This window comes from Mchenga conophoros, linkage group LG14, assembly GCF_057382185.1.
Source record: "Mchenga conophoros isolate Kocher_MC1m ecotype Shallow Benthic linkage group LG14, M_conophoros_male_GT1.1, whole genome shotgun sequence".
In the NCBI taxonomy this organism is placed as follows: Eukaryota; Metazoa; Chordata; class Actinopteri; order Cichliformes; family Cichlidae; genus Mchenga; species Mchenga conophoros.
Window position 1 is genome coordinate 6,506,394 of NC_140539.1, and position 25,936 is coordinate 6,532,329.

A 25,936-nucleotide genomic window follows, 5' to 3' on the forward strand; every position below is an offset into this window, starting at 1 on the left:
GGAGATGGCTGACAACTGCTCCGTTCTGTAGTCGGTATCCATAGCCAGTCTTGTTAATGATCTCACTGAGGGGGTTCAGGCCTATGCAGAACAGCAGTGGGGACAGAGCATCTCTATGCTAAGCAAGCCTACCGCAGACATGAGCGAGACAGATAAATATGAAGGCATGCCGGCTCGGACGTCGCCCGGATCAACAAGGTCCGCGTCAGGTGTTGAGGAACCAGGGCACCCTGACGAAAAGTGGGCTACTGGAACAAGAAGGCATCGGTGGGCAAGAGACGAAAACAGGGCGTTGTTGGAATGCTACTATGCAAGTAACCCCGGCGGAAGGGGCTACATGAATAGGATGAGGGACCTATGGATATATATATATATATATATATATATATATATATATATATATATATATATATATATATAATGTGAGGGAAATCCATGGGGCTTCAACAGTCCACGGGGTATTGCGGGCGGGGTTCTCACTCTCCTCCTCAGCCACGCCACACTACACACTCCTCTTCGCTCGAGTCCACTCTGCAAACTCGCACGCGTTCAGGAAATCCAAAGGAAGGGCTTGAGGATAGGATAGAGGAGTCTATGCACAAAACAGATCAATGCCAGAAAAACAGGAGGGATCACGAGATTAGGTTGAGCTGAGGTTACCCTGAAATGTGTAGTACAACATTCCAGCGATAAGAAGAACTGAGCCTCTGCCTTAAATAGCGTCTGGGAGTGGCAGGATGATGAGCCGCATGTGAGTAACCGTTTTCAGATGTGCTGGCCAATGAGCTAGGTCCAGGCAAGGAGGAGAGAGAGAGAGAGAGAGAGCAAGAGTAGGAGAAAACCGTAACAAATATCTGTAGCCTCACTGAGCCAGCCGGTTAAACACAGGGAACGTGACAGTTTAAGCACTTTGAGTTTTGCAGGATTTGTTGTTGCACAGCTCAGCATTTCAGTCAGGTTGAGGTGCTAGCTGTTACACTCACTGTGGCTCAAGTAAAGCACAAGTTTAAACATGAGTGTTGATATGAATCAATGAATCAAAATCAAATGAGTCGAAACAAAACAAAAGATAAAAAAAAGAAAAGAAAAAAATACTGTGGGCTACATTTATCATGCTGAATCTCGAAAATAAGAGCTTGTTCTGTCACAGCATGCGGGAATCAAAAAAATCTGAATTTACACAACAAAAATGCCTTCTCAATTTGTTTTTTTGCCATGTTTGACCACACATACATTTGCAGAACATATTCACAGTTTCTCAAAGGAAGTCATTATCACTTCATTTAATTTGAGAAATGAATTTTTCCATCAGCTCCCCTCTGGGCAGAGAGTCAGTAACTTTCAAAAGCAAGAACATAGTTTTTCTTTTTCTCCTTCCACTTTTTGCCCTTCGGCTTTTAACCTAGTCGCTCACAAACATCCATCCTCACCCCACAACAGGGGAACATAGAAGAGCTTTTTTTGACATCACCCTCAACCTTACCACCCCCACGCCCCCCTCCTCATCCCCCAACTCTCCACCATCTGTTTTGTACTGGATAACAGGGGACCTGACTAACCACCTGAATAAATGTATTTCAGTGTGGGTGGAAGTCTCACATACACACACAGCTACGATGTAGTGGAGGGTTTGGGTGACACCGTTTCTCAAATTGCTTCCTAGTTTCTATGATACAAACTAAGAAGCCATCTCTGGGATTATATTTATATTTATGAGTCACCATTATTTTGCGTCACAAGCAACAGATGTAATTTTACATGTCACTCATCCAAGGCCCTGGGAGGACTGTACCATTGTAAGAAAGTCATGAACATGCTTGGTACATGACATTTTTCTGTTTCATCAAAAAACATTTTTAGAGTGCCACACTGAATGTAAAGGTGCAATTCAGACACTCAGACTTAATGACACAATGTGATTGTGATGCAGCGCACCAAATGGTTTGATTATGGGCAGCCAATCAGCACACCCTGTAGAGTTCTAGTCCCCAGACTTGTGTGTGTGTCTGTGCGTGTCCTGTCATATCAGAAACTTGACAGAAGGTGTGTTTAGTAATTCTTTGCTCCAGTGGTCCTTGTATCCTTGAATTATATCAGTTCCTGTTGGCTGCTGTAGCACCTCACTGCCCTCTTTTATTCTGTGGTGATGCCATGTCAGACGTGACATTTCCTCTCTGTTCCTCATGTCAACTTAGCAACACCCGTAACTGACATCAAAATCATATACTTGTTGCATAGTTTGAAATGTACATGCATATGTATCACTTGAGTTCATATGTGGAATAGCTTCATAAGTGATGACTGATGCTCATACATTATAGAGAGGCCTATTAAAGCCACACTGGCTGAGGGACCATTCGGCCACTTCTTGGCAACCTAAAATCCTTGTGAGCTCCTGCAAATGAGACACAACTGAAATTCAGATTTTGATTTGCTAGGTGGCTGGTGTGTAGGTGGAACTGGTAACCTGTGTTGGTCTAGAATCAACACTGCAACTGACCAATCATGTTGTTGTGATGTCATGGCTTTGTAATGTGGGGGGAAAAGAAAAATGGGCCTTTGTTTATATAAAACTCTCTTTTGGGACAGAGGTAATCATTTCAAATGCTTTCTCTATTAATTTTACAATAAGTTTGCTGTTAGCCCAATTTACCTATGTTGATTTGTTTATTGTTTGTTCTTGCCTAATGCTAACTGGATTATCAGATGTCATTTGTCACTTGCAATAATGATCCTGGACGAATATTATTATGATGATGTGGGAAGAACACCGACACTGGGATATCAAATGTTATGGTTGTGGTCAGGGAAGAAACATGTACAGTCACCAACAGGCCTCTTGTCCTTTGTTAGCAAAGGGTTATATATTTCTTTCCTTTGACATACTAAGCATAAATTGCTGGCAATGTACTATTGTATAGAATTCCCCAAGACCTGGCTCTCCCAAACATGGACAGTATATTAAACAAGGACATAACCTTTGTGACATCCATTGGTTAGTGAATCCAGTTGTGAAGCTTAAACCTGAGTACTTTGCTGCTATCTTGGCATTTTGAAACCAGACATGATGAAAAATGGATCTGACTGAGAAAGCGAGGGACACTGCATATACATTGTCAAACTTGTGATTAATAAATCATTAGCTTATGAGCAAACCCTGATTTATCCTCTTCAAGACTCCCATAAGATCATCAAGGAAATGTTTGCAGAGGTCACAGAGCATGGAGCCCGAGGGTTGTTTTCACTTCTATACACCTGAAGCTCTTCGGCAGCGGATGCGTCAACCCCTGCAGGTCATTAAATGGTATCCAGATTTAAGGCACTTCCACATTGCCTTCGCTTTTTAGACCCAGAAACTAAATCAACTCCTATATAAGGTCTATTATACTAACCTGTAAAGACCTGTTGACAAAAGAATGCAGGAAATTAACAGAAATGTTGTTAACCACGATAGATCGATAGCTATTGCTTTGTTTTTTGGTAACACTCTTTATCTGATGCCATATCAATGCAGCATTAAATATCTTATGCTTCCAATTACTCTACACTGCATGTGAATTGTTTGTGAAATATATCACAACTTGTTTTTCTAGCAAAATCCAGTGATGGCAAAAAAGGCCACCAGTGATAGTGTGGGTCTAGATGTTTGTATCTGATACCACTCTGGTATCAGGGTACCTCAAAGACAGCACAGATACAGAAATTGTTACAGGCTGATGCAATGTTAAATCACAAATACAGTGGGGCAAAAAAGTATTTAGTCAGCCACCGATTGTGCAAGTTCCCCCACTTAAAATGATGACAGAGGTCAGTAATTTGCACCAGAGGTACACTTCAACTGTGAGAGACAGAATGTGAAAAAAAAATCCATGAATCCACATGGTAGGATTAGTAAAGAATTTATTCGTAAATCAGGGTGGAAAATAAGTATTTGGTCATCTCAAACAAGGAAAATCTCTGGCTCTCACAGACCTGTAACGTCTTCTGTAAGAAGCTTTTCTGTCCCCCACTCGTTACCTGTATGAATGGCACCTGTTTGAACTCATCATCTGTATAAAAGACACCCGTCCACAGCTTCAAACAGTCAGACTCCAAACTCCGCCATGGCCAAGACCAAAGAGCTTTCGAAGGACACCAGGAAAAGTATTGTAGACCTGCACCAGACTGGGAAGAGTGAATCTACAATAGGCAAGCAGCTTGGTGTGAAAAAATCAACTGTGGGAGCAATCATCAGAAAATGGAAGACATACAAGACCACTGATAATCTCCCTCGATCTGGGGCTCCACGCAAGATCTCATCCCGTGGGGTCAAAATGATCATGAGAACGGTGAGCAAAGATCCCAGAACCACACGGGGGGACCTGGTGAATGACCTGCAGAGAGCTGGGACCAAAGTAACAAAGGTCACCATCAGTAACACACTACAACGGCAGGGAATCAAATCCCGCAGTGCCAGACGTGTTCCGCTGCTGAAGCCAGTGCATGTCCAGGCCCGTCTGAAGTTTGCCAGAGAGCACATGGATGATACAGCAGAGGATTGGGAGAATGTCATGTGGTCAGATGAAACCAAAGTAGAACTTTTTGGTATAAACTCAACTCGTCGTGTTTGGAGGAAGAAGAATACTGAGTTGCATCCCAAGAACACCATACCTACTGTGAAGCATGGGGGTGGAAACATCATGCTATGGGGCTGTTTTTCTGCCAAGGGGACAGGACGACTGATCCGTGTTAAGGACAGAATGAATGGGGCCATGTATCGTGAGATTTTGAGCCAAAACCTCCTTCCATCAGTGAGAACTTTGAAGATGAAACGAGGCTGGGTCTTCCAACATGACAATGATCCAAAACACACCGCCCGGGCAACAAAGGAGTGGCTCCGTAAGAAGCATTTGAAAGTCCTGGAGTGGCCTAGCCAGTCTCCAGACCTCAACCCCATAGAAAATCTGTGGCGGGAGTTGAAAGTCCATGTTGCTCGGCGACAGCCCCAAAACATCACTGCTCTCGAGAAGATCTGCATGGAGGAATGGGCCAAAATACCAGCTACTGTGTGTGCAAACCTGGTAAAGACCTATAGTAAACGTTTGACCTCTGTCATTGCCAACAAAGGTTATGTTACAAAGTATTGAGTTGTATTTTTGTTATTGACCAAATACTTATTTTCCACCCTGATTTACGAATAAATTCTTTACAAATCCTACCATGTGAATTCATGGATTTTTTTTCACATTCTGTCTCTCACAGTTGAAGTGTACCTCTGGTGCAAATTACTGACCTCTGTCATCATTTTAGGTGGTGGAACTTGCACAATCGGTGGCTGACTAAATACTTTTTTGCCCCACTGTAAATATTCTAACGTGAGAGCATTTTTTTCCAGTGGTATGAAATGTATACATCTTGTATTCAATTCAATTCAATTTTATTTATACAGCGCCAAATCACCTCAAGGCACTTTATATTGTAAGGTAGACCCTACAATAGTACATAGAGAGAACCCCAACAATCATATGACCACTATGAGCAAGCACTTTGGTAACAGTGAGAAGGAAAAACTCCCTTTTAACAGGAAGAAACCTCCAGCAGAACCAGGTTCAGCGACCGGTTGGTGTAAGAAAAGGAAGACAGGATAAAAGACGTGCTGTGGAAGAGAGCCAGAGATTAATATTATAATATATTTATCTCTAATCTTGTATGTAGACAGTATAACCTATTTTCTATGTTTATTCAACCAGTAAGTGACTAATCACAGTGTTAAATCTGCTTCACCACAAAATCATTACACTGTATCACTGACACGATCTCACAACCAGCAGACAAAGAAATGTTAGAACTCAAAAACTGTATATAAACCAGGGGACTCCAACTCCAGGCCTTGAGGGCCAGTGTCCTGCAGGTTTTAGATCTCACCCTGGGTCTACACACCTGAATCAAATGATTAGTTCATTACCAGGCCTCTGGAGAACTGCAAGACATGTTGAGGAGGTAATTTAGCCATTTGAATTAGCTGTGTTGGATCAAGGACACATCTAAAAACTGCAGGACATCTGCCCTCGAGGCCTGGAGTTGGGGACCCCTGATATAAACGATGGATGTAACCATTATAAAATCACTTATTCTATTGGGGCTGCTTTGTTTAAAGTAATTTCTCATTTAAACCAACAGGAGGATATTTTAAGGAGAAATTAAAGGAGTTATGATGCTATATCAGCTAACAGTTTTGCACTTTCTACATGTTGATAATGCAGGCTGTCTTTCTAGCCTAAGCTGTTTTACAAAGCTTGGTTTAAAAAGCACCTCGGAAATATGTAAAACAAATTATGCAAGGAGCAGTGAAAAGTACAATTTCAACAATATACTATACACACAAACAAGAAGGTGCAAAAACTACACTTTAAACATAAATATGCCGTTAGCTGTCTCCTCTGGTATGCTGACTTGCTAGCTCGTTCTTAATTTTTGTCATTGGCTGGGCATGTAAATACCAATAGAACTGATGTCTGTGAAAATAAAGCTACAAAGAAATTTTTTTCTTATTTTCTGGCTGCCGTCTGTAATTAAGCTGATATTTTGTGCCTCTGTCTGTGTGTGTTCAATAGGAGGGAGACTCTCTTGGGGCGATGGAAAAGGTTTGTCGTCAGCTGACCTACCATCTCAGCCCCCACTCTCGATGGAGGAGACAGGGCCTGCTCAAGAGGAAACCTCAGGCCTGGTGAGTGTGTGTCGTACAGCATGTATCTCTGTTTTTGTTAACATCCTAGTGTGTCACCAGTGTGTCATCATCTGCTGCCCCTTTGGATGCCAAAGAAAAGCTCTGTGATGTCTGTGTCTCTTTATTTTTTCACTCTCTCACAAACACAGTTGGAGATGAAATCTTTCCTCTCTGTGTCACCTTCACTGACTCACTTTAGCCTGTCGGCTTCCCTGTGGCTGTCAGAAGACCATTGTTTTTATTCATACATAATTCCTGAGCTGTGTTTTTGTGTATTGTTTTTCTGACTTTCAGTCCCAGTTAAAATTGGAAATATTGCTTTACGAGTCTGTATGTCTAGTAATTTATTTGATTCCCTTTGCATTTCAGCACTTAGCTTTCTCACCACTCTTCTTCATTGCACCTGCATCATGTGGAAAGTCTGTATTTACACTGCAGTGTTACACAATATGCAAATCAGTTATCAACACCAAGTATAAACTACTAATCCATATGCTTCTTTGGCTCAGCTCCAGTACAGCCATTAAAGATTAAATTCTCTAAAGCAATTCTCGAAATGAAATTTCCAATATAAGCTGGGTCCTGCATTACCACAGCAGTTTCTCAGTAAATGTGCTATATATGAAACACTCAAGGTAATTCATGTACTGTATACAAAGCATATATATACTTCTCTGCTCTCTGGTGCACAACATGTAGTGATACTTGATCTGCAAAGTGCAGTTAAACATCAGCAAAAATGCGTCAAAGAAGGAAATTAAAGGCTAAATCCTGTTGTGGACTGTTTTAATAAATCAAAGCCTGTTTACAGGTGTTTAGGGTGCACTGCTGCATATGTGGAAAAAAGGATATTTGAATCCTCTGGTTTTGAAGGGTAAAGGGAGTATCTAGAACTTTCTTAAATGTCTGGTGAGTCTCACTTGGTTTATATAGGAGTCCAAGTCAAAGGCTAGAATCTTCTGAATCTAAACCTTAAGAGCTGTAAGGAATACTCCAACAACTCTTTCCTTTGAACCTCTGGCTGTGTCGCGACGTGTCACTATTTTATTGTTGAATCGTCAACTCAGTTAATATTTTTTTTACTTGAATTGTCCCTTCTCAGCTCCTCTCTACACTCCACTTTAATAAATACAATCTCTGTAAATTTTATAGAGCCTGCCAATATTCATTTAACACAGAGCTGTGTTAAATGACTGTCGGCAGCTGACGTATCTGATATCCCTGCAGCATCATAATGTGCTTTTTCAGGATCAACATTGTTGTGATGTCATAGCTTTGCAGGAATGTAGGAATATAAAAATTTCTTCTGGAAGAAATAATCGGCATTTCAAGTGTTTTCTTTATTCATTTATACATCATAATAAATATTTTTTATCAACTTAGGTTTGCTGTTAGCCAAATTTAGGTTACTCATGTTGGTTTTCTAGTAGTAATTTTTTTAAAGTATTAGCTAACTTCTTGGCTAATGTTAACTGTTAACATCACATTGGTCAGTTGCAATCTTGATCCTCGACCAAAGTTATGATGATGTTGGACCAACACTGGGATATCAGGTCATGTGTCATCAGGCCCGACCACGACCATAAAAGGACAGAGAGAGACAGCAGAGGTTACAATTAAACAATGAAAAGCATACATTAAAAAAGAGAGCTGAGCTTGATAACTGCAGATTTAACTAAGAAGTGCATGTAACCAAGTGTATGACCACATCAGTTATATGCTGACAGATGTACTGTAGGTTGTTTTTTCATTTTATGAATCAGGTCAACAAATTGTTGCCGCCACTGGGAGCTCTTGGCAGATTTGGAACATCGCAGCAGCCTCAGCTTCTGGAACTTTCTCTAATTTTGGCATCTTACCACTTTTAGTAAGCTGCACTATGTAAACCTGATGTTTCAGGTCGGTTTTTGTTCCAAAATTTACTGAAAAAATAAATGTTGAATGGAATTCTGTATTCTTTATGGTTTTCTTTTCCATATTTCAGATAATCAAAGTGATGGATTTCTGAAAGCGTGATCACCTCCAGCCACCCTGAGTGTGATCTAGTTTATGAATGTTCCAGCTGTGCCCTCAGAATCCTTTAGTAGGACAACCAGGATTTGACCTTGAAAAATCCTCTGTGTGCTTGGACAAACAAACTGACTTCTAACACTGTCACATAGTTCAGATGCTGGGAAAGTGTGGAAATAAGTCCCTCCCTCAAGTGACGGACCTCAGGGTATCTCAGGGTCTTGCTCATGAGTCGGGGGAGAGTGACACAAGAGACTGACAGATGAATCGTAGCAGTAATGTGGATGATGTAGCATTTCATTGCAGTAAAAAGAAAGCTGAGTTTCAAGGTCAAGCTATCAATTTCCTACCTTTACCTGTAACCTCAAAGTGTTGGTAGTGACCTACAGGATGAGCCTGCAGCCGAAGCGCCCAAAAAGAGTTGCCTCTATAGGCAAGGGCTTGTTAGAACCTCGGGGCATATGTTGTCTTTAGAGCACTCAGACTACTCAAGGCCTCTCTCATTTCAGCCCACAACATCCTTAAAGGCTAACACCTCAACTCCCAGAGAGGGAAAAGAAGCAGCATTGTGCTGAGGCGTCTCAACTGCAGTGATGTCTGAATGTTTGTATAGCATTTAAGGGAGATTTAATCAGTAATAAATTTTATCCTGTGACCTGTAACCATGTTCGGTTTGCTATTTAGCCCTTTGCTTACTTTATCTCAGTCAACATTGTTGTACCAGGGGGTGGCCGAGAAGGCAGAGGCCAGTCTTTAGACTGCAGCTCCCATGGCCTGGATCTGCAAAGCAGTAGAAGGTAGATGGATGACTAAAAAGTTACTCTATAATCATATTTGTATCCATCATTGTATCATTGAATTGGGTTTTTTTATCCTAAAAACTTGGAAAGTTGTGTGTCTCTGTACTTTAGCCCTTCAGCTGCAAAGCTAATCTCTCTGTCATGTTGCACAACCTAAATTGAGACTTGCTATAAAATGTAGCCTGGTGGGAGCAGATGGTGGAAGACTGGCGTTGTAGTGGGATGGTTTAGCAGAAAGGATCCCCACTGCTGTGAGAAAGGAGAATCAGCAGGAAATTGCAATCTCTTCTCTTCGGCTGTTAGCATAAATGCAAGGTGTCACCTCCTCTACCAAGCAGTTTGCACCACAGGAGTGGAGAGACGTAATTCAATATGGCCATAAGATTGAACCCTTGGTGAGTGTCTTCAGGAGTGAGTGTGTCTATGTGTGTCATTGCCTTCACGGTCAGCTAAAATGATATGTTGCTCTCCTTTTATCTGAGCGAGCCCAAAAGTCACTGTGCCTCCGCTTTAATGCAACCAAGTGATAGCTGAAGATGAAAATTAAAATAAACTTGGTAATCACCCTAAATAATTCCTGACTGGTGGATTGGATTTAATAACACAGCGGTGCAGTCGGCACTTAAGGCTGTCATGAACTCCAGTCGGAGTGATTAGCCAGAGGAGAGGCAGGGTCCATTTACACTGAGGCTCAGGGCAAGGGCAGAGATTGAGTCATCCATTTGTACAGACCACAAAGCTTGCCCCCCTCCCTCCCTCCCTCACAAACACACACAGACACACAATACATCTCCATACTAATTCCATTCTAAGCTCCATTTTATGTCAGGAACCAAAAAACAGTTCTTGGGTGACAACTGGGAGGATTGTCTCTTAAAGACTCATTTGAATTTAAATCTCTAGAGAAGGGGACATTAATATTGGTCCAGGTGGTCAGTTGTAATCTAATCAACACTGGATTGGATTATGGCTCAAAAGAAAAACATCTATTGTGATATCTGATGACATTACAGAATCTAGCCTTGGTGTTGATGTGGATTAAAACATCTGAATGTGAACCTTTTAGGAAGATATATATATATATATATCTATATCTATATATCTATATCTATATATATCTATATCTATATATATCTATATCTATATATCTATATCTATATCTATATATATATATATATATATATATATATATATATATATATATATATATATATATATATATATGTATATATATATATATATGTATATATATATATATATATGCCGTGGAAAAAAACATAACAAAATGTTGTTCATGAACACAAACAGATTTCTGTGAAATTTTGTTCTCAGACCGGGCTGTTAATTCTGATGGTGCTGAAGAACACCTGTGTCTCTGTGTATGATCCATGCAGCAGCTGTTTCCAGCTGTGTAAAAACCCTGGTCAGCTTGTGCTTTTACTCAGGTGTCCAGTTAAAAGGACAGCTATGCAACTGAAACTTTTTTTAGTGAATTTCCTAAAACTGAATTCTTACATGTTTTAAATTCCTACAGCAATTGGCTGTTAATGAGTTAGGGTGTGGGTGTGGTATGCTTTGCCAGTGTATTGTCTGAATCTTTCAGGTAGAACATGTAATGATAGAGTTCTGAGTATGTAGGTTGTACCCACGAACAACTCTCAGCAAGTCTCAGTAGCATGTGGAAGTGCCATACAACATGCCACAACGGCCTTGGCACCTCCTCCTCATGCTGGTCACCAGCTTCACACTCATCCCATTCTTCAACCAACATTTGTTGAAAGTCAGCCAATGTGGTTGTGTTGATTGTTTGGCATTTGCAGAGCTTTGGCAAGCAACCCATATACTCAACTTTGCTGCTGAACCCACAGATGCATCGTGGCATCATTTAGGGACACAACTGTCCTCACTTTTTGTGCAAAGTTTAGAAGTAAGCTAAGCTGAGCTTTAGTATTTTCTCAGTGAAGAGATGGTTAAAACTCTCTACACTTGGAGTATCTTTAAATTATGAATTACACCTTACCCGTGTAACGCACTGACACCATGAGAATTACAGATCGGTGAATCTAGACAGATATCTGTCAAACAAACCACATGGACTCCATAATCATTCCCTGTTTTATTTTTCACACCAATTTTCTGTTGCGACTGTTTCCAGTCAGTTAATTGCTCACCCAGTACAATAGCAGCCATGTTTTCCTTTGTTCCTTTGTCAGACCGTCTCAGAATTTTGCCAAACTTCATTTTCCTATTTATGACCTGCTACCAATTTTCTTCTCTGTTTTCACTTTATCCTCGTAAGGTTTTTCCAATTTCTTTCTTTTTGGATGGGGTATGGGACTTATTTTAGTCTCTTGACTTACCTTGTGGTTTGGCCATGTGTGTTTCCTGTACTGTCTATCTGGGTATAGCCCATGGTTTGTGACCACTAAAACAGAGGTACAGACTTTTACTCTGCTTCTGTGTCTGCTGTATGGTTAGGCCATTAAACAGCCTCCTGACTCCAGAGAGATGAGTTATACATCAGTTAACTCACTGTGCAGCAGGCAGAGTTCAGCTACAGCTGCCCATGTCTGCACTCCTGTCCATGAAGAAAACTTGCCTCCAATTTCAAATCACAAGTCACATAAACACTGCTTTCACATCCACGTGGTGCGACTTTCCTACTAATGCACAAATCTTTGCATTGAGAAAAAAAATCAGTCCTTCTTATTTGCCTAAATTCAGCGCATCGAAAGGAGATAAAAAGAAAAACATAAAGAAAATCTGAAGAACTCGGAGAGCGCTAACCTCCATCAAAAGTCCATAGTGCTCCTCCTGGGAAAGCAAATAAATTTGGCACAACAAAACACTCAGACCGTGACTGCTGCTTGTTACAACTGCCGAACAGGACAGATGTTAAAGGTGATAATAATGCTATATTATCAATATCACCTAAAAAAAAAAAAAAAGCAAAAACAATTCATTCTAAACTTTTCAAGCAATCGTGTTTTATCTCTGCAGACAAATAATGTGAGGTCACCTGACCTTAGATCATCTCCTTGAAGCCAAAATATCCATCCATTGTACCTGCATGATGGATGTGAATAAAACTCGTAGCACTCAACGGCTGTGAGATTCCCGTCCTTTTCCCCTGTGACGTTTTGTAAACACTGGAAAAACAATTGCACGAGGGAACAACATATCTTTTGTCCATCACGCTGACCGTTTCCCTGAATCCTCTGTTACTCTCCATGTTTATTGGGCACATATCTCTGGCTAAATGGAACGTGATTGATTGGTGATTGTCTTTGTGAGCTGGATGCATATGCATGAATTGTACAGAACCACTTTTTATGGGCATCTGAGTTCATGTTGGATAATTCACATAAGCATTGCTTTGTTTTTCTTGCTCTTCATGCGTTGGTTATGCTGCAGTTTGTGATGTGTTTTCAGACGGTTGATTAAGTTAGCTGTGATGCTCTCTGACGCAGGCAAAACTCTACAACATTGCCTGGAATTTGACCTTGGTTAACATTACGTAAATGTAAAGTATTTTCAAACAGTGGATGATATTCCACATGATCAGGCACTGATTTAGGAAGCGCTTGATTTGCTTTTTGTCTTGATTGTGTTAATTTAACTTATGGGAAGCTCGAAACTGTGATTAGAATCAAAATTCAATGGAGTGTGCAGCCCTGAGCTATAGATACTAAAGCTGTGCTTTGATCAGGCTGTAAACATGCTTTTTAATGTCTGTTTACAGATGACATTTTTAATCATTTCTGAAGCAATTTTAAAATTTTCAGAATACTTGATATAATCTCCACCTAATGTTAAACACATAGGAGCAGCCAACATCATGACTCAGAAGTGACTAACTCTTTCACACGTCTAACCTGTAAAGCCGAGCGTTTTTCATACGTAAAGGAAACTTTGAAAAGCTGGTGAGCCTCCAAGAAAACTACTTCTTCCTCTTGGATTGAAAAGTAGTTTTTTCTTTCAGATGAAATATCATAAAAGTTATTAGACTCCTAGATTGGTGTCAGTGTTTGTATCTGACCCTGTATTTACTTGACATCGGATCGGTACCAAACTTGCTGTATTGCACAGCACTCCTTGCAGCTCTGTTTATCCGAGCTGATTAGAATTTTCTGTGAGATGACAGTAGTTAAAGACACTTCAGCAGTCATTGCTGCTATACAGAATGACTGCATATAAAATGTAAATCACGGCTGGCACTTTTTTTATTGTCTATTCATCGAGAATAGTTGTGAAGGCTTACTGTTAGCGGTCTGGCTGCTTAACAACAGCTCCTTTCAGTGTCCTCAGTAAGTCCTCTCAGTGGTCTGAAACGAGGCAGCTGCACAGCTGAATGTGCGGAGCAGCCAGCAGACATCCTCTCTGCTTTACTCTGAGGTTTGAACCCCCGCAGAGAAAACTGTGAGGTAAACAGTGTGACAGCGTATATTCTCGGGGTCTGCTTACTTTTTTAGCCACAAGACATCATGCCTCAAAAAGAGGCATCTTCACATGCCTGTCAGCTGTGTTTGGTTGAAGTTGTGCTCTGGGTGGGAAGAATCAGCCAGGAGACAGAAAAGAAAAACTCAACAGCTCGCACTCGCCACAAATATCATCACTAAACATTAAGAGCTTTAGGCCAGATTACTAACACAGCTACTTCATTCTGTCAATGAAATCTTGTTTGTTTGCTTTTTAATTTTGGCCTTCATAACTACTAGTAGTAAACTTACATTAAATTATGGGTAAATTAACCTCTCTCGGTAAAATAAAATAAGTGGAACAGAAAATGAACACAGACCTCTGGTGTCAAATTTAAATGCCATACACGAAAGCTGTGTCCACACTAGCCCGGATACATTTGAAAACGGTGTTTTTGTCTGAAAACGCTCCACGTCCACACTATCATTTTCAGTCGTTTTCACGACCGTTTCATGTGCGTCCACATTGAAACGGCCAAAAACGCTTATGTTCTAATACTGTGCATGCATAAAACACAAACCGATTCAACCTGCCTCATTTCTGTCTGCCGTTTATTTACTTTCCGGCTCTTTGAAACGTCGCGGCAAAATGTTGAGGAAAAGCACAGAGTTTATTAAATGGACTAACAATGAGGTGGAGTTGTTGCTGTGAGTAACACAAAAGTACAAAGTTGCAAAAGCGGAAGAGAATTGTACAAACTAATATTAATCTTTAATAGGGCTGTCAAAATTGAGAGCAAACAAAACAACTGTTGTGTAACGTCCTCTGCTATCTTAGTGTGGACGGAAGGCCAAAACTGAGAGAAAAAGATGCATTTTCAAATGAAAACGTATTGGTGTGGACATGGCCAAAGTCATTTCCTCATACTGTAATATGTTTGCTCATTTCTAACTGCATCAGTTAGGGTATTAGGTTAAAACACAGTAATCTTTTAGATAATACTGTATAGTGTCTGAGAGTGCTGTTAGTACAATATGTGTAACACACAGGTTAGTTTTGTTTTTTGTCTTGTTTTTTTCCCATCAGTGCGCCAAAATGTCAAACTTCATGAGATAGTATCATTGAGAGCAGTGTTGTCATGATATCTGTTGGTTATTTGGAAAAGAAAAACGTCGTCATAAAGCTATTAGTCATATTGTTGTGATTCACTTACAGGTTGCTTTGCTAGACTCTGATGGACATTGTAGATAGTTTTTTTAAACCGATGGTCCTCCGCTGATTTCAGCTCCTGAAAATGTGCATGCAGAAGAAGAGCCTTGGAGTAGATATGCCATAAGAATGACATAAAATACTGTTAGATCTAAAAATGTTGTTTTAATTATTAATCAGCATCAGAATCAGCGTACTTTATTAATCCCTAAGGAAATTATGTAGGTTACAGTTGCTCCAGTATAAATAACAGGTAACAGAAACAGACTAGACTATTTAATAATACAATATGTTACAGATTTAAGAAATTTAAGAAATAGAACAATATATACAAATCACTCAATAATAAATATCAAGAATGTTGGCAGGAATAATACAGAGTAGAAAGAGCATGAGCAAAAAGGGTGTAACTATTGCAGTGTTTACAGTGTATTAGATGGAGGAGTTGTACAGGGAGATGGCCACGGGCAGTAATGATTTCCTGTGTCATTCAGTGGTGCTTTTTGGTAATCTCAGTCTCTCACTGAACGTGCTCCTGTGGCTAGCCAGCATGTCATGGAGTGGGTGGGAGGTATTATCCAAAATTGTCTTTATCTCGGACAACATTCGACACCACATTAAGGGAATCCAGCTCCATCCATCCAGGACTAATAAAGGTTATCTTATCTTATCTTATCTTATCTTATCTTATCTTATCTTATCCTTACAACATTACTGGCCTTACGGATCAGTTTATTGAGTCTATTGGCGTCTGCAACCCTCAGCCTGCTCCCCCAGCATGCAACAGCATAGAGGATAGCAGAACATGGACCACACTGGCTGCTCTTCATCCTTTAGCTTACCTGCTAATCTGAAATGGTGTTATCTGGGGAGCTCTGTAGGATGCCGATAATTGTGCAATTTAACATGAGTAATTTATGCTGGGCATTTGTGCCATATGTCCATACCATGCAGCCTTCATTTTTAAAGTAATTTAAATAAACCAGGGTTCACAAAGTACTGCACATATACAAATAGCATAACTTATTTTTGCTGTATTACATTTTTATTGTGTTGTATTTTTTTCTTTTTATCAAACTGATTAAACTTAAAATACAAATGTATGGAGTGGGTCAGAATCTGTAATCACAGCTGTACGAAAGCATAAAAACAACAGTTACAGGACGTGTTAAAATATTGGTACTATATCCATATTTCATTTCATATACCTCCACACCACAACACCTAGAGCTCATAATCAAAAATTTAAAATAACAATCTACTGTCATGCCTTAGTGGAGTTGTGGTGTTAAGTTTCTGACTTGCAGCCTTGACTGGATCCAGGCAGGCTGCAAACACTATGCAACTATATATGAAAGGGATTGTTTGAGCACCTCATTTTTGGCAACGTACTCTTATTAGCTGAAGAAATTGCAATCACAGTGTTTCTCAGAAAGACACAAATTCTACCAATACAAATTGCACACTTTCAGAATGTGTTAGTTAGACTTAGAGGATTAAAGTCACTGCTAGTAAAACTAGCATCTGGATACTTACTGCACTGCAGTCATATGGACTGTGTGGATCCCACAGTGATTTAGAAGCAGCTAGTCATAAAACTTTACCTGGCAAGACACTGACTAGTTACAGTAACCAGCGTGTAAACAACTTCCTGTATGCCAACCAACTGAACGTAGATCTGAGTTTCTTTCTGTCTTGTCTCCCTTGTGTCCTTTGTTGTGTTTTTTCCAAATGGCTCGTTTGTTTTTCATGATGTTGGAAGGGAAATAATGAGGTCTTGCAGAGGTTTTGCTTGACCACAGCACTCTTTGCCATGGAAACACACACTAACCTGCCTACGCACGCGCACGCGCACGCACACACACACACACACACACACACACACACACACACACACACACACACACACACACACACACACACACACAACCTCAGACAGTGGCACGCCCTGTACCTTGTCTTGCCATCTATTTTTCCTCAGTCTTCTCCTTTCTGTCCGTCTGTCTCTGTACCGGTCTCTCTGCCAGCCATGTGTCTGCCGCCTGCTGACTGGCTGGGTGTCGCTGCCCTGCCAACAGATTTATAGGCTGCCTCCCACCTGAGCTCTGACAGCCAGCCCAGAGAGAAGCTGAGTGTTGACTCAGGTTGTCTGTGCCTCGCCCAGGCCTTTCTTGACTCTATATCTCCTTCGTCTGCTTCCCATCACCAGGAGGCAAAACCAGGCAGAGAGGGTGTTACCATTGCTTATATTTAGATTTCTGTATGTCAGGGGAGATGTAAAAAATTAAGAAAGCTTCATTCATTGTTCAGCCAATCTGAACAATGAGTGGCAAACATGTGACATTCTGATATTTGAAGGTACACTCAGCAAGAGCAGATGATAAAGACGAATGGCCAGCGTGACTTGACAGAATCACCTGTCAGACAGAGAAGAGGCAATTATTGGAAAATATCCGTTCTTGTTTCTAACCCATTTTCCCACCTGTAGGAAGTCATCGATTTGCCAGCTTGTATCCTTTCACGCTCCATCGATGTTGCTTTTGTTTAAAGCATTATATAGATGAGCTGGTGATGAAGACTGTGACTGTAGAGGAAGGTTAACAGAGTCTTACAAAGTCTTAAATAAGGTCTAGTATGAATTCCTGAGGGAAATGTGTGTGTCTTTAGCTGCTAATGTGGCACTATGCTAAGCAGCAAGTTGCTAGCATTCCTCCAAACGAACGGCCATACTACGCTTTTGCGTGTTTTCCCTTTCTTTAGTCAAGTTTTCAAAGTTACAAATGTCAGAAGTCCCTTCTGTCTCACTCTGAGACTCCTACAAAAGTATTCATGAAGTGCCTGAAAAACCTTGTTACCAGTTGAGATACGGGGTTCCAGTTTCCCACCTGCGCAACAGTCAATTGAAATAGTCTCTATCCCTCTAGTGAGGATGGGTTTATGCAATAAAGATCAAAAAATAAAGATGCAGCATGTGTTATTGGTAGTAACTGTTCCTTCTGTTATTCTTTATAAATAAGTTTTTGTGAAAATAGGGCCTTAAAAATCACAGTGTCTTTATATGCTTGTAAATGAGCAGAATAAGGGAGGCAAAGAGTGAGCACTGTATTGCGGGGTTTTTTTGTATTTTTTAAACATAGTTTAAATCTCCTCCTCCTCCTCCTCTTTCCTCGCCTCTTCCCAGCACGGGGTCCGCTGCGTGACTCTGTCTTCTCCATTTGGATCAGTCTTGAGTGTCCTCTGGGGTGAGATCCACTGCGTGCATATCTTCGGTGATTGCGTCCATCCACCGGTTTTTCGGTCTTCCTCGCGGTCGGAGGGCTGTTCTTCACACCGAATCCTCCTCGCTGCGCATGACGTGCCAAAATGTAGGCGCATTTCCCTCATCTTCTTTTCAATCGTGGCAACTCCGACTCGTTTTCGAACATCTTCGTTTGTCACACGATCCAGGCGGGTTAAGCGCTCCATCCACCTGAGCATCTTTGTCTCGTTGAGGATCTGCTCGTGTTTCTTGGTGGCTGGCCAGCATTCCGTTGCATATAGGGCCACCGGCCGTATGACTGTCATGTAGATCTTGGCTTTAAGTTTAAATAGTTTAAATCTCCTCTCTCAGAAAAAGAGTCCTTGCTGGGTTTCTTGGTTGCATTTGCATAAGCAGATGTGGTGAGCGAGGGGTGGATCTGTCTGTGAACAGCACGCTCACTGGTTGACAACTTCTTAATCACAAGTCACGAGGCAAAGGATATTTTACACTTCTGACACTTAAAATGACCCAAATTTACAAAAATTGACTACATATGTTTTTTGTTTTTGTTTTTTTTAAATCGTGACCTGCAATGAGTGACTGAGCCATAAACTGATTTATGGAACGGACTATAGAAGATCAAGATGACCATTAAGTATGCAGGCGTAAAGCCTTTCCACATTAGCTTCACTTTTCAAGTCTATTTTTTATGCTGTCTTTTCTCATATTTAGTGAGTCAAGTTTGAAATGTTTAACTTCAGGTTAACTCACTTAGAAAAGCTAAGGTAGCTAAAGCCTTAAGTGTGTTTATACAGTGTAAGAACTTTTGAGTTGTATTCATTCTTCAGGGATGACCACAGCTTTGGCTTACTTTTTGGCCTTGCTCTGTTATCTATCCAGATACATATGAATGTCTACAGCTAGATCTTTTATGGGCCAACTTTTATGGGCGCTGACTCAGGGTAAGTCTTTTTGTACCAGCTCAGGTCTACACTTTATAGACCAGATATCAGGTGTGTTGTGATATTTAGGAATCACATCTGATGGCTAAAGAACCAAATGGGAGAGACACACACACAAAAAAAAGGAATCACATCTGGCCTGAGTCAGCTTTTCTTAATGCAGCCATTCACACGACCACGTAATTTTGCTGGGCGAATTTGCAGCCCTTTTTTTTTCTTTTTTCAGACCACTGCATTTGGTAACAAGTGTGCTCCTAGCTCAAAACACACACAGTTACTGAATATACAGTGATGTGAAAATAATAAAATAATTCTGTTTAACCTCAGACACACAGCTAGGTGCGGCTCCGGGTCAGTCGCCATCAAGAGCTCAAACTGTCCCACTAACATCCTGACATATGTATGAAAGTAGTTGTGATACAGCTTCAACTCCTGGATCAAACCATCAAATTCTCATTAGATACGGATGCATTTGTTATGGTCTTGGCCTAAAATTGAACAATAGTGGAGGAAGATTCGTGGTTATATTGTTAATGTCATAAAAATGCTATTTCAGCTGTGCTTCTCAAATCTGCTTTTCTAAAATTTGAGCTGCTGGACAACGACTGCTATTATAGTTGGACAGCAAATCATCCTGAGGAACAAGATACAAGACTGAGTGAATCAGGTAAAGTAACAGCTTAATAAAGGCCTTAATATCCACACTAATATAATGACCAGGTGGAGTTACCCCTAAACCCTTTTGTCTCATTTTCCTTTAATTGTAAGAAGTAGGTAATTGCAAATTTGGATTATTAAAAAACTTTAGTGCATGTATGCTGGATTGCTTTGGGTATGAAAAAAAAATGCTTTAAAAATGTATCTTTTGAATCTGAACGTCCATTTGTTAATCAGAATAGCACTGAAATATTAATGCCAGCTATAACGTACAGTCGGGAGATAATGAAGTTTCAGAATTAATCTCAGCACTTCAAAAGCACTTGGATTTATTTCCTTTCTCCGCTTTAATCCTAATCTTTTTCCCCCCCGACTCGCCCTATGAATCATTCTCTTTGCCCTCTGTGGTTCTGAAATTGTACAGCACGGTCACCCAGAGACTGATCTGCCTTTTACAATGTCTGCTAGCAGCACACGGAAAAGAAAAGAGGAAACAATGAAGCACCCATTTCTAAAAATATAGGAGATGAGCACACAACCAATGGCAATGCAGCAAGAGCAGGAGATCCAGGAGAAAAGGTGATTCAGGCTCATTTTAATGATGTGCTCTCAAAAGGCTCAGAAGAAACAGTGAATTTGTGCGGCCAGATGGCGTCATGAACCAAAACGCTTACATCCCGGCACCTTCTTGTTGCTTCAGAAAAGAAAAGCGCCAAAGGGTCTGTCCACTCTCGTCTGCAAAGCACATACTGGTGGAAACATGATCAGCCCAGTCAGATAAAGCATTGTGGTGATGCCAGGAAATTCAAATGTAACCTTTGCTGTTTGTGTCTGTGAAGTAAAGCCGACAGCTGAACAGTGACATAAAGCCTCAGCAGTCACACTATAAAGGCATTGGCATGGCTGAATATGCATACTTAAGTACACTGGAATCCGATAAAGCGGGACTAAGGCTTTGCTTTTTTTCCTCTGCAGCCCTGTCCTCCTGCACGATACAACACTGTCATCTGTTGTGACTCATATTTATTCGCAGTGGACCAATGACCTCTTGTAGCCGTGTGAATAATGGTATTACCCACTGAGCCCCACCACTGCTCGGCACAGATAAAGACACTTTGTACAGAGCTGCTTTCAGTTGATCTCAGTGTATTTTCTAGATGCATCACTGAATGGAAACTATCTGCTGCAGTCACTGTTTGTTCTGGACATTATTAGGCTAAAAAAAATATCTCTGATCTTTGATTATATCAAACTTTTTTTTTCCTATAAGAGTGAAAATTGATTAGAGCTCAGAGTATCTGGCACTTAAAGATGCAGTAATCAGCAGTTGGCCATGAGAGGCCACAAAAACATACATGTATGTATTTGCAGTTGTTGGTGCCCTTTAGTTGCTTGTTGTTTAGTTGCTATGTGGAAAAATTGGCTGTCAAGCCTATTGCCCATTCTGCTGACCTATCCTCTGGAGACAAAGGGCAATTTTCTAACGCATACAGGACCTGTGACCAATAGGTGTCGATAGGCAATTAATCCTATTTAGTTTATAATTGGCTAATTTTCAAAGCTACTTTTCCTCAGATCACACTGTAGCTAGAGGCTATCCTTGGAGACAGTGGGTGGGAAGCAGGGAACACCCTGGACTGGTTGCCAGTCTGTTTCCCAAACTTCTCAATTAGATGTCCTATTGGACTGGATCATAATTATTTATTTAGCATAAGTAAATAGTGAATTTATTTTATTATATCTAAAACATAATTAAGAACTGAGGCTTTAAATTGATTCACCAGAGTGCAGACTTCATCATTAGACTCCAAAACACACTGGAATAAATGTGGAAATTAGCAAATGTGCTTCAGTAAATTACAGTGAATTTATAGTTGAGTAAATATAAATCGTGTGGTTTTGCTGCTCACAAAACAAATTTAAAATTTAAAAAAGCTGCTGCTTTTGAAAAATTGAATAGGTATGGTTTTGTGATTTTTGTAGACAGAACAGCTGTTTAACTGAAAACATTTTTAGTTTCAACATGCTGATTACGTCCAGATTCACATATGAAAGAAAATGAAGCAGAAAATTCCAAATAGTTTCTGATTATGCTGCAAGTCAGCTTTCAAAGTAATTTTCAAACTGCAAATACCCCATAAAGTGCCTTATTACAGTCTAAAGCTACATGTTTCATGGTGTCAGGGCCTTCGAATGGAATAAATGTCAGGACCACGTTGATAAGTCGAAGCAACAGAGATGTTGGGGTGGATGGATGGGTCAACAGCACCGACCAAACACTTGTGAAAAATATCGGTTCAGTTTTTCCAGCTACTAGTTGCTGTGTTAATTCATAAATGGTCCATAGAATACTTAAAAAAAAGACACTTCACTTCATAAAAATATAAATGTAAATATAACATTGAATATCGGTGAAAGAATCCAAGGAAGCTGAGAGCTTTACATGAGTCACCGGGTGTTTGTGATTCAGCTACTTGAACACATACACCAGGGAGATACGTGTGTGCGTCACCTGAATAAGATGGAAAAACAGACATCACACTGTTTCATGAGAAATTGATGATCGGCCACAATATTAACACCAGTGACATGTGAATAACACCCATCATCATGCTGAAACGCAGCGATCTGCTGGAAAACTGAAGGCTTTGATTTGACACCTAGCGCCCACCTAAACATCACTGCAAAGCAAAACTCCCATGGGTCCTGCGGCAGCTCAGAGCTGTTTTGGCAGACCTGCACAGCATCAGGTGGTTTTAGTGTTTTGTCTAATAATACATACTTCCCCAGCTCACTTCTCTCTGGCTGAAATCATCCTAATCAAATGCTGTAGTGATTACTTGGAAAGTGGCTCTGCATAAATGCGGCTCCTGATGGAGAATGATTGGATACAACTAGAGATCTAGGCATCTGGAGAGGAGTCAGTAACGACTCTTGAAATGTCTCACACGAACATATCACAAAAGTTCTCTCTGCTCGATTGTGAGGTAACAGCAGAACTCAGAACTTCTATGCCTCATTCCACAGGAGCCAACGAAGAGGGTTTGTGATCGTCACCTTCTCTGTCACAGCACAGAGCACACACACCAGCTGACGGGGTGATAAATGATCTGTGATGCGGACAGACACACTATATGTATATGTATACTATATTGTCTAATATAGTATACATCCCAGCCTCCCCTGCTGGGTTTATATACATTTCCTGTCTGAAGAGGATGCCACAGCTTTACCTAGTTTCACCTTGTGAATCTTTTTTGGGAAAGAAGCGGGTGGTTTCAGATCTTTCAGCGGAAGTGATCATGCAGAGAAGATTGTGTGTGTGTGTGATGTGGGTTTACGGAGATATATATGTAGCTGGACAGATCGTATCGAGAGATGCAGTCAGAATGAGACAGACACGAAGAGGATGGTGCAGGGATGGAGGTGAAACGCAGCCCCACAGTGACGTACTGAAGATGCGCCGGGACAAAACTGGCACTTTCTGAGATGCGATATGAAATTCAGGCAATGATGAGGCCCCTGTTTTGGGGTTTTTTTCCATACAGACCACACATCAGGGGAAAAGTGAAGGAGTAACATACAGTGTTATAATTAGTCCGATGACCTGTGTAACCTCTATCAGCATGGGAACGTTGGGAACTCCAAATATGATCATGGATAATAGATTAGATTATAACATATTATAATATTCACATTCAGTTAGGCCATACCGGGTCACATCCAGCTCATACTCAAGAATGACAGTGTGTTCAAGGCAAATAGCACCCCACAGAGCTATAAGAAGAATTAAAGGTACTGTAAATGAAAATAGTTTAAAGCTTTTAAAATTAACTAAAACTATCAACATAATGTGAAGAAACAACTGACATGAAGTTGTCATTTATATCAGAAACATCTATGTGATGCGCTGCAGAGATATTAACTACATTTTAAAACATGTCTGGACTGTAATTTCTTTGTAATACTGGTTTGCACCACAAGAAGGTGTAGTGAGTCAGTGTAGTGACCAGGCTGCCCTGAGTCTAAGAAAAGGAGGAAAAGGCTGGTGTCTGCAATAGGAGTGATGGACGGGGGGGCTTAATGATGCACTTCAGTAATGTGACTGTACTCTTGACTCTGACCTGCAGTCCATGTACCATACCACCAGCTAATCTAACATGCATGTGTTTGGACACACCACAGGAAGGTTAAATACAAAGCTTCTTGCTGCTAGGCAACAGTGTTAGCCATTGAACCACCGCAGTGTCAGACTTCATGTTATTGTTTCATATTATGATTGTGAGAGAAATTTAAACTTAGCTTAATAGTGTAGGGGTTTGCACATTTGCCCAACAAGGGAAGGATCACTGGTGCAAAAAAATAGACAAAAAGCTTAGAAGTGGCATCAGGAAGGGTGACTGTTAAAAAAGTAAAAACTGTCAAATTAAGACGTGGTGCTTCCAGCTGTGGTGACCCCTTTTGAGTAAAGGAGCAGCTGAAAGAACCTTTTGGCTAACTGTGTTTACAGTAAGGATATTTAAAGGATCATATTGTAAGTTCAAGCCAAATAATTCTATTACTGACAGTAATCTTTTATTGTTATCTCAATGTGACTGACATACTATGACAAGGGCCATAAAAGTGTTATTAACTACTACTTATTTTACTTTTATTCAGATTTTGTACACTCTTTTTGAAAGAAAAGAAAAAGAAAAGAAACACAATGAGATTTCCAAAGCAGACTGTAGGTGTGTTTTCCTAGTCCAAGTTTGGCTCTTTTTACTTTCTGTGCACTTCTTTGCTCTCTTTTTCCGCACTCCCAACCAGTCATGTGGGTGGCTGATCCAGGCTCTGCTGGTGGAGTCTTCTTGTGAACAAGGAGTTCTTCTTTCCCACACTCACCAGCTCTCTGTTCATAGAGGAACATGACCTTGTTGGTGTTTTATCAACAAGCACCTTGAGATTAAATGATTTAAATTACATTTGTTAATACAGGTCTTTGTAATGTGCTCCACTGGTGTTCTGATAAACAAAACAACAGTAGCTGTGACCCTCTAATATAATACTTCCAAAGCAGTACTGTCAAAAGTCTACATTTCTGGTCTATATGCCTCAAATGACCTACCCTACCATCTTCCTGTTTGTTTTTCATCTGGGGGAGAGGGGATCTCAGCTTGATCGGGGGGGGGGGTGTCTTTTTCTCTAAAGCGTGGGATTCTGATCTGAAGCCAAATGTATCATGAGCTCTCTCAGCATCTTATCTGTTTTGGGTACACTGCAAGGCTTGCCTGTTCTATTTATTATTTTAAACCGGGGAGGGCGGCAAACCATGGGAAAGTAGTCCAGAAACATTTGTCCAAGCTGATGACACATCAGACGGAGGGCTATGATTGAAGATAGCCCTCAGGCTGATAAGTGTATAAATGTTTTCTACAATTGTGTGTGTTTGTCTGTTTCCTGTTCAGGGCAGAAAAACATTCCGCACAGACAGAGCTGGGCTGGGGTGGAGCAGTGAGCATGGGAGGAGATTATGAGCTCTATCAATTAGATCAACGGTTTCAAACCACGTGTAATGGAGAGCTGAGGGCATTGCTGCACCAGCTGTGTTAACTAATTAGCACACTTTCACTTAGAAAGGAGGAAATGGGCTGCTGCGTTGAGCTGGGTTTCCGCACAAACCTCTTGGGCCAATGTGGGAGGAAGTCTGATACCCAGATTGTGAGGGGTGGCCACAATAGCCTGGCGGTGTTTTTACCACCCTATTTGCATTATTTCTAAGTTTGTTTCCTGTAAGGAATTATAAAGTACATATGTAAGTAGCTAGAGGTGGACTATTTTTCTCTCACTGTCAACAAACGGTGTGAGAAAATACAATAATTTGTACTTGCGTGCGCCATTATACAGGCTACTGCAATCCTAGGCCTTTCCATTAACCGCTTTCCAAAGACAG

General features: G+C 40.7%; 1 protein-coding gene across 1 annotated transcript in view; it reads left to right on the top strand.

Annotated features, from left to right (window-relative positions):
- lrrc75a (leucine rich repeat containing 75A) overlaps positions 1-25,936 on the top strand; it is an 83,376-nt gene that overhangs the window by 43,562 nt on the left and 13,878 nt on the right. The window contains exon 3 of the mRNA XM_085244932.1: positions 6,594-6,706. Within this exon, the coding sequence (XP_085101058.1) occupies positions 6,594-6,706 (113 nt within the window). The remainder of the gene's footprint in view (positions 1-6,593; positions 6,707-25,936) is intronic.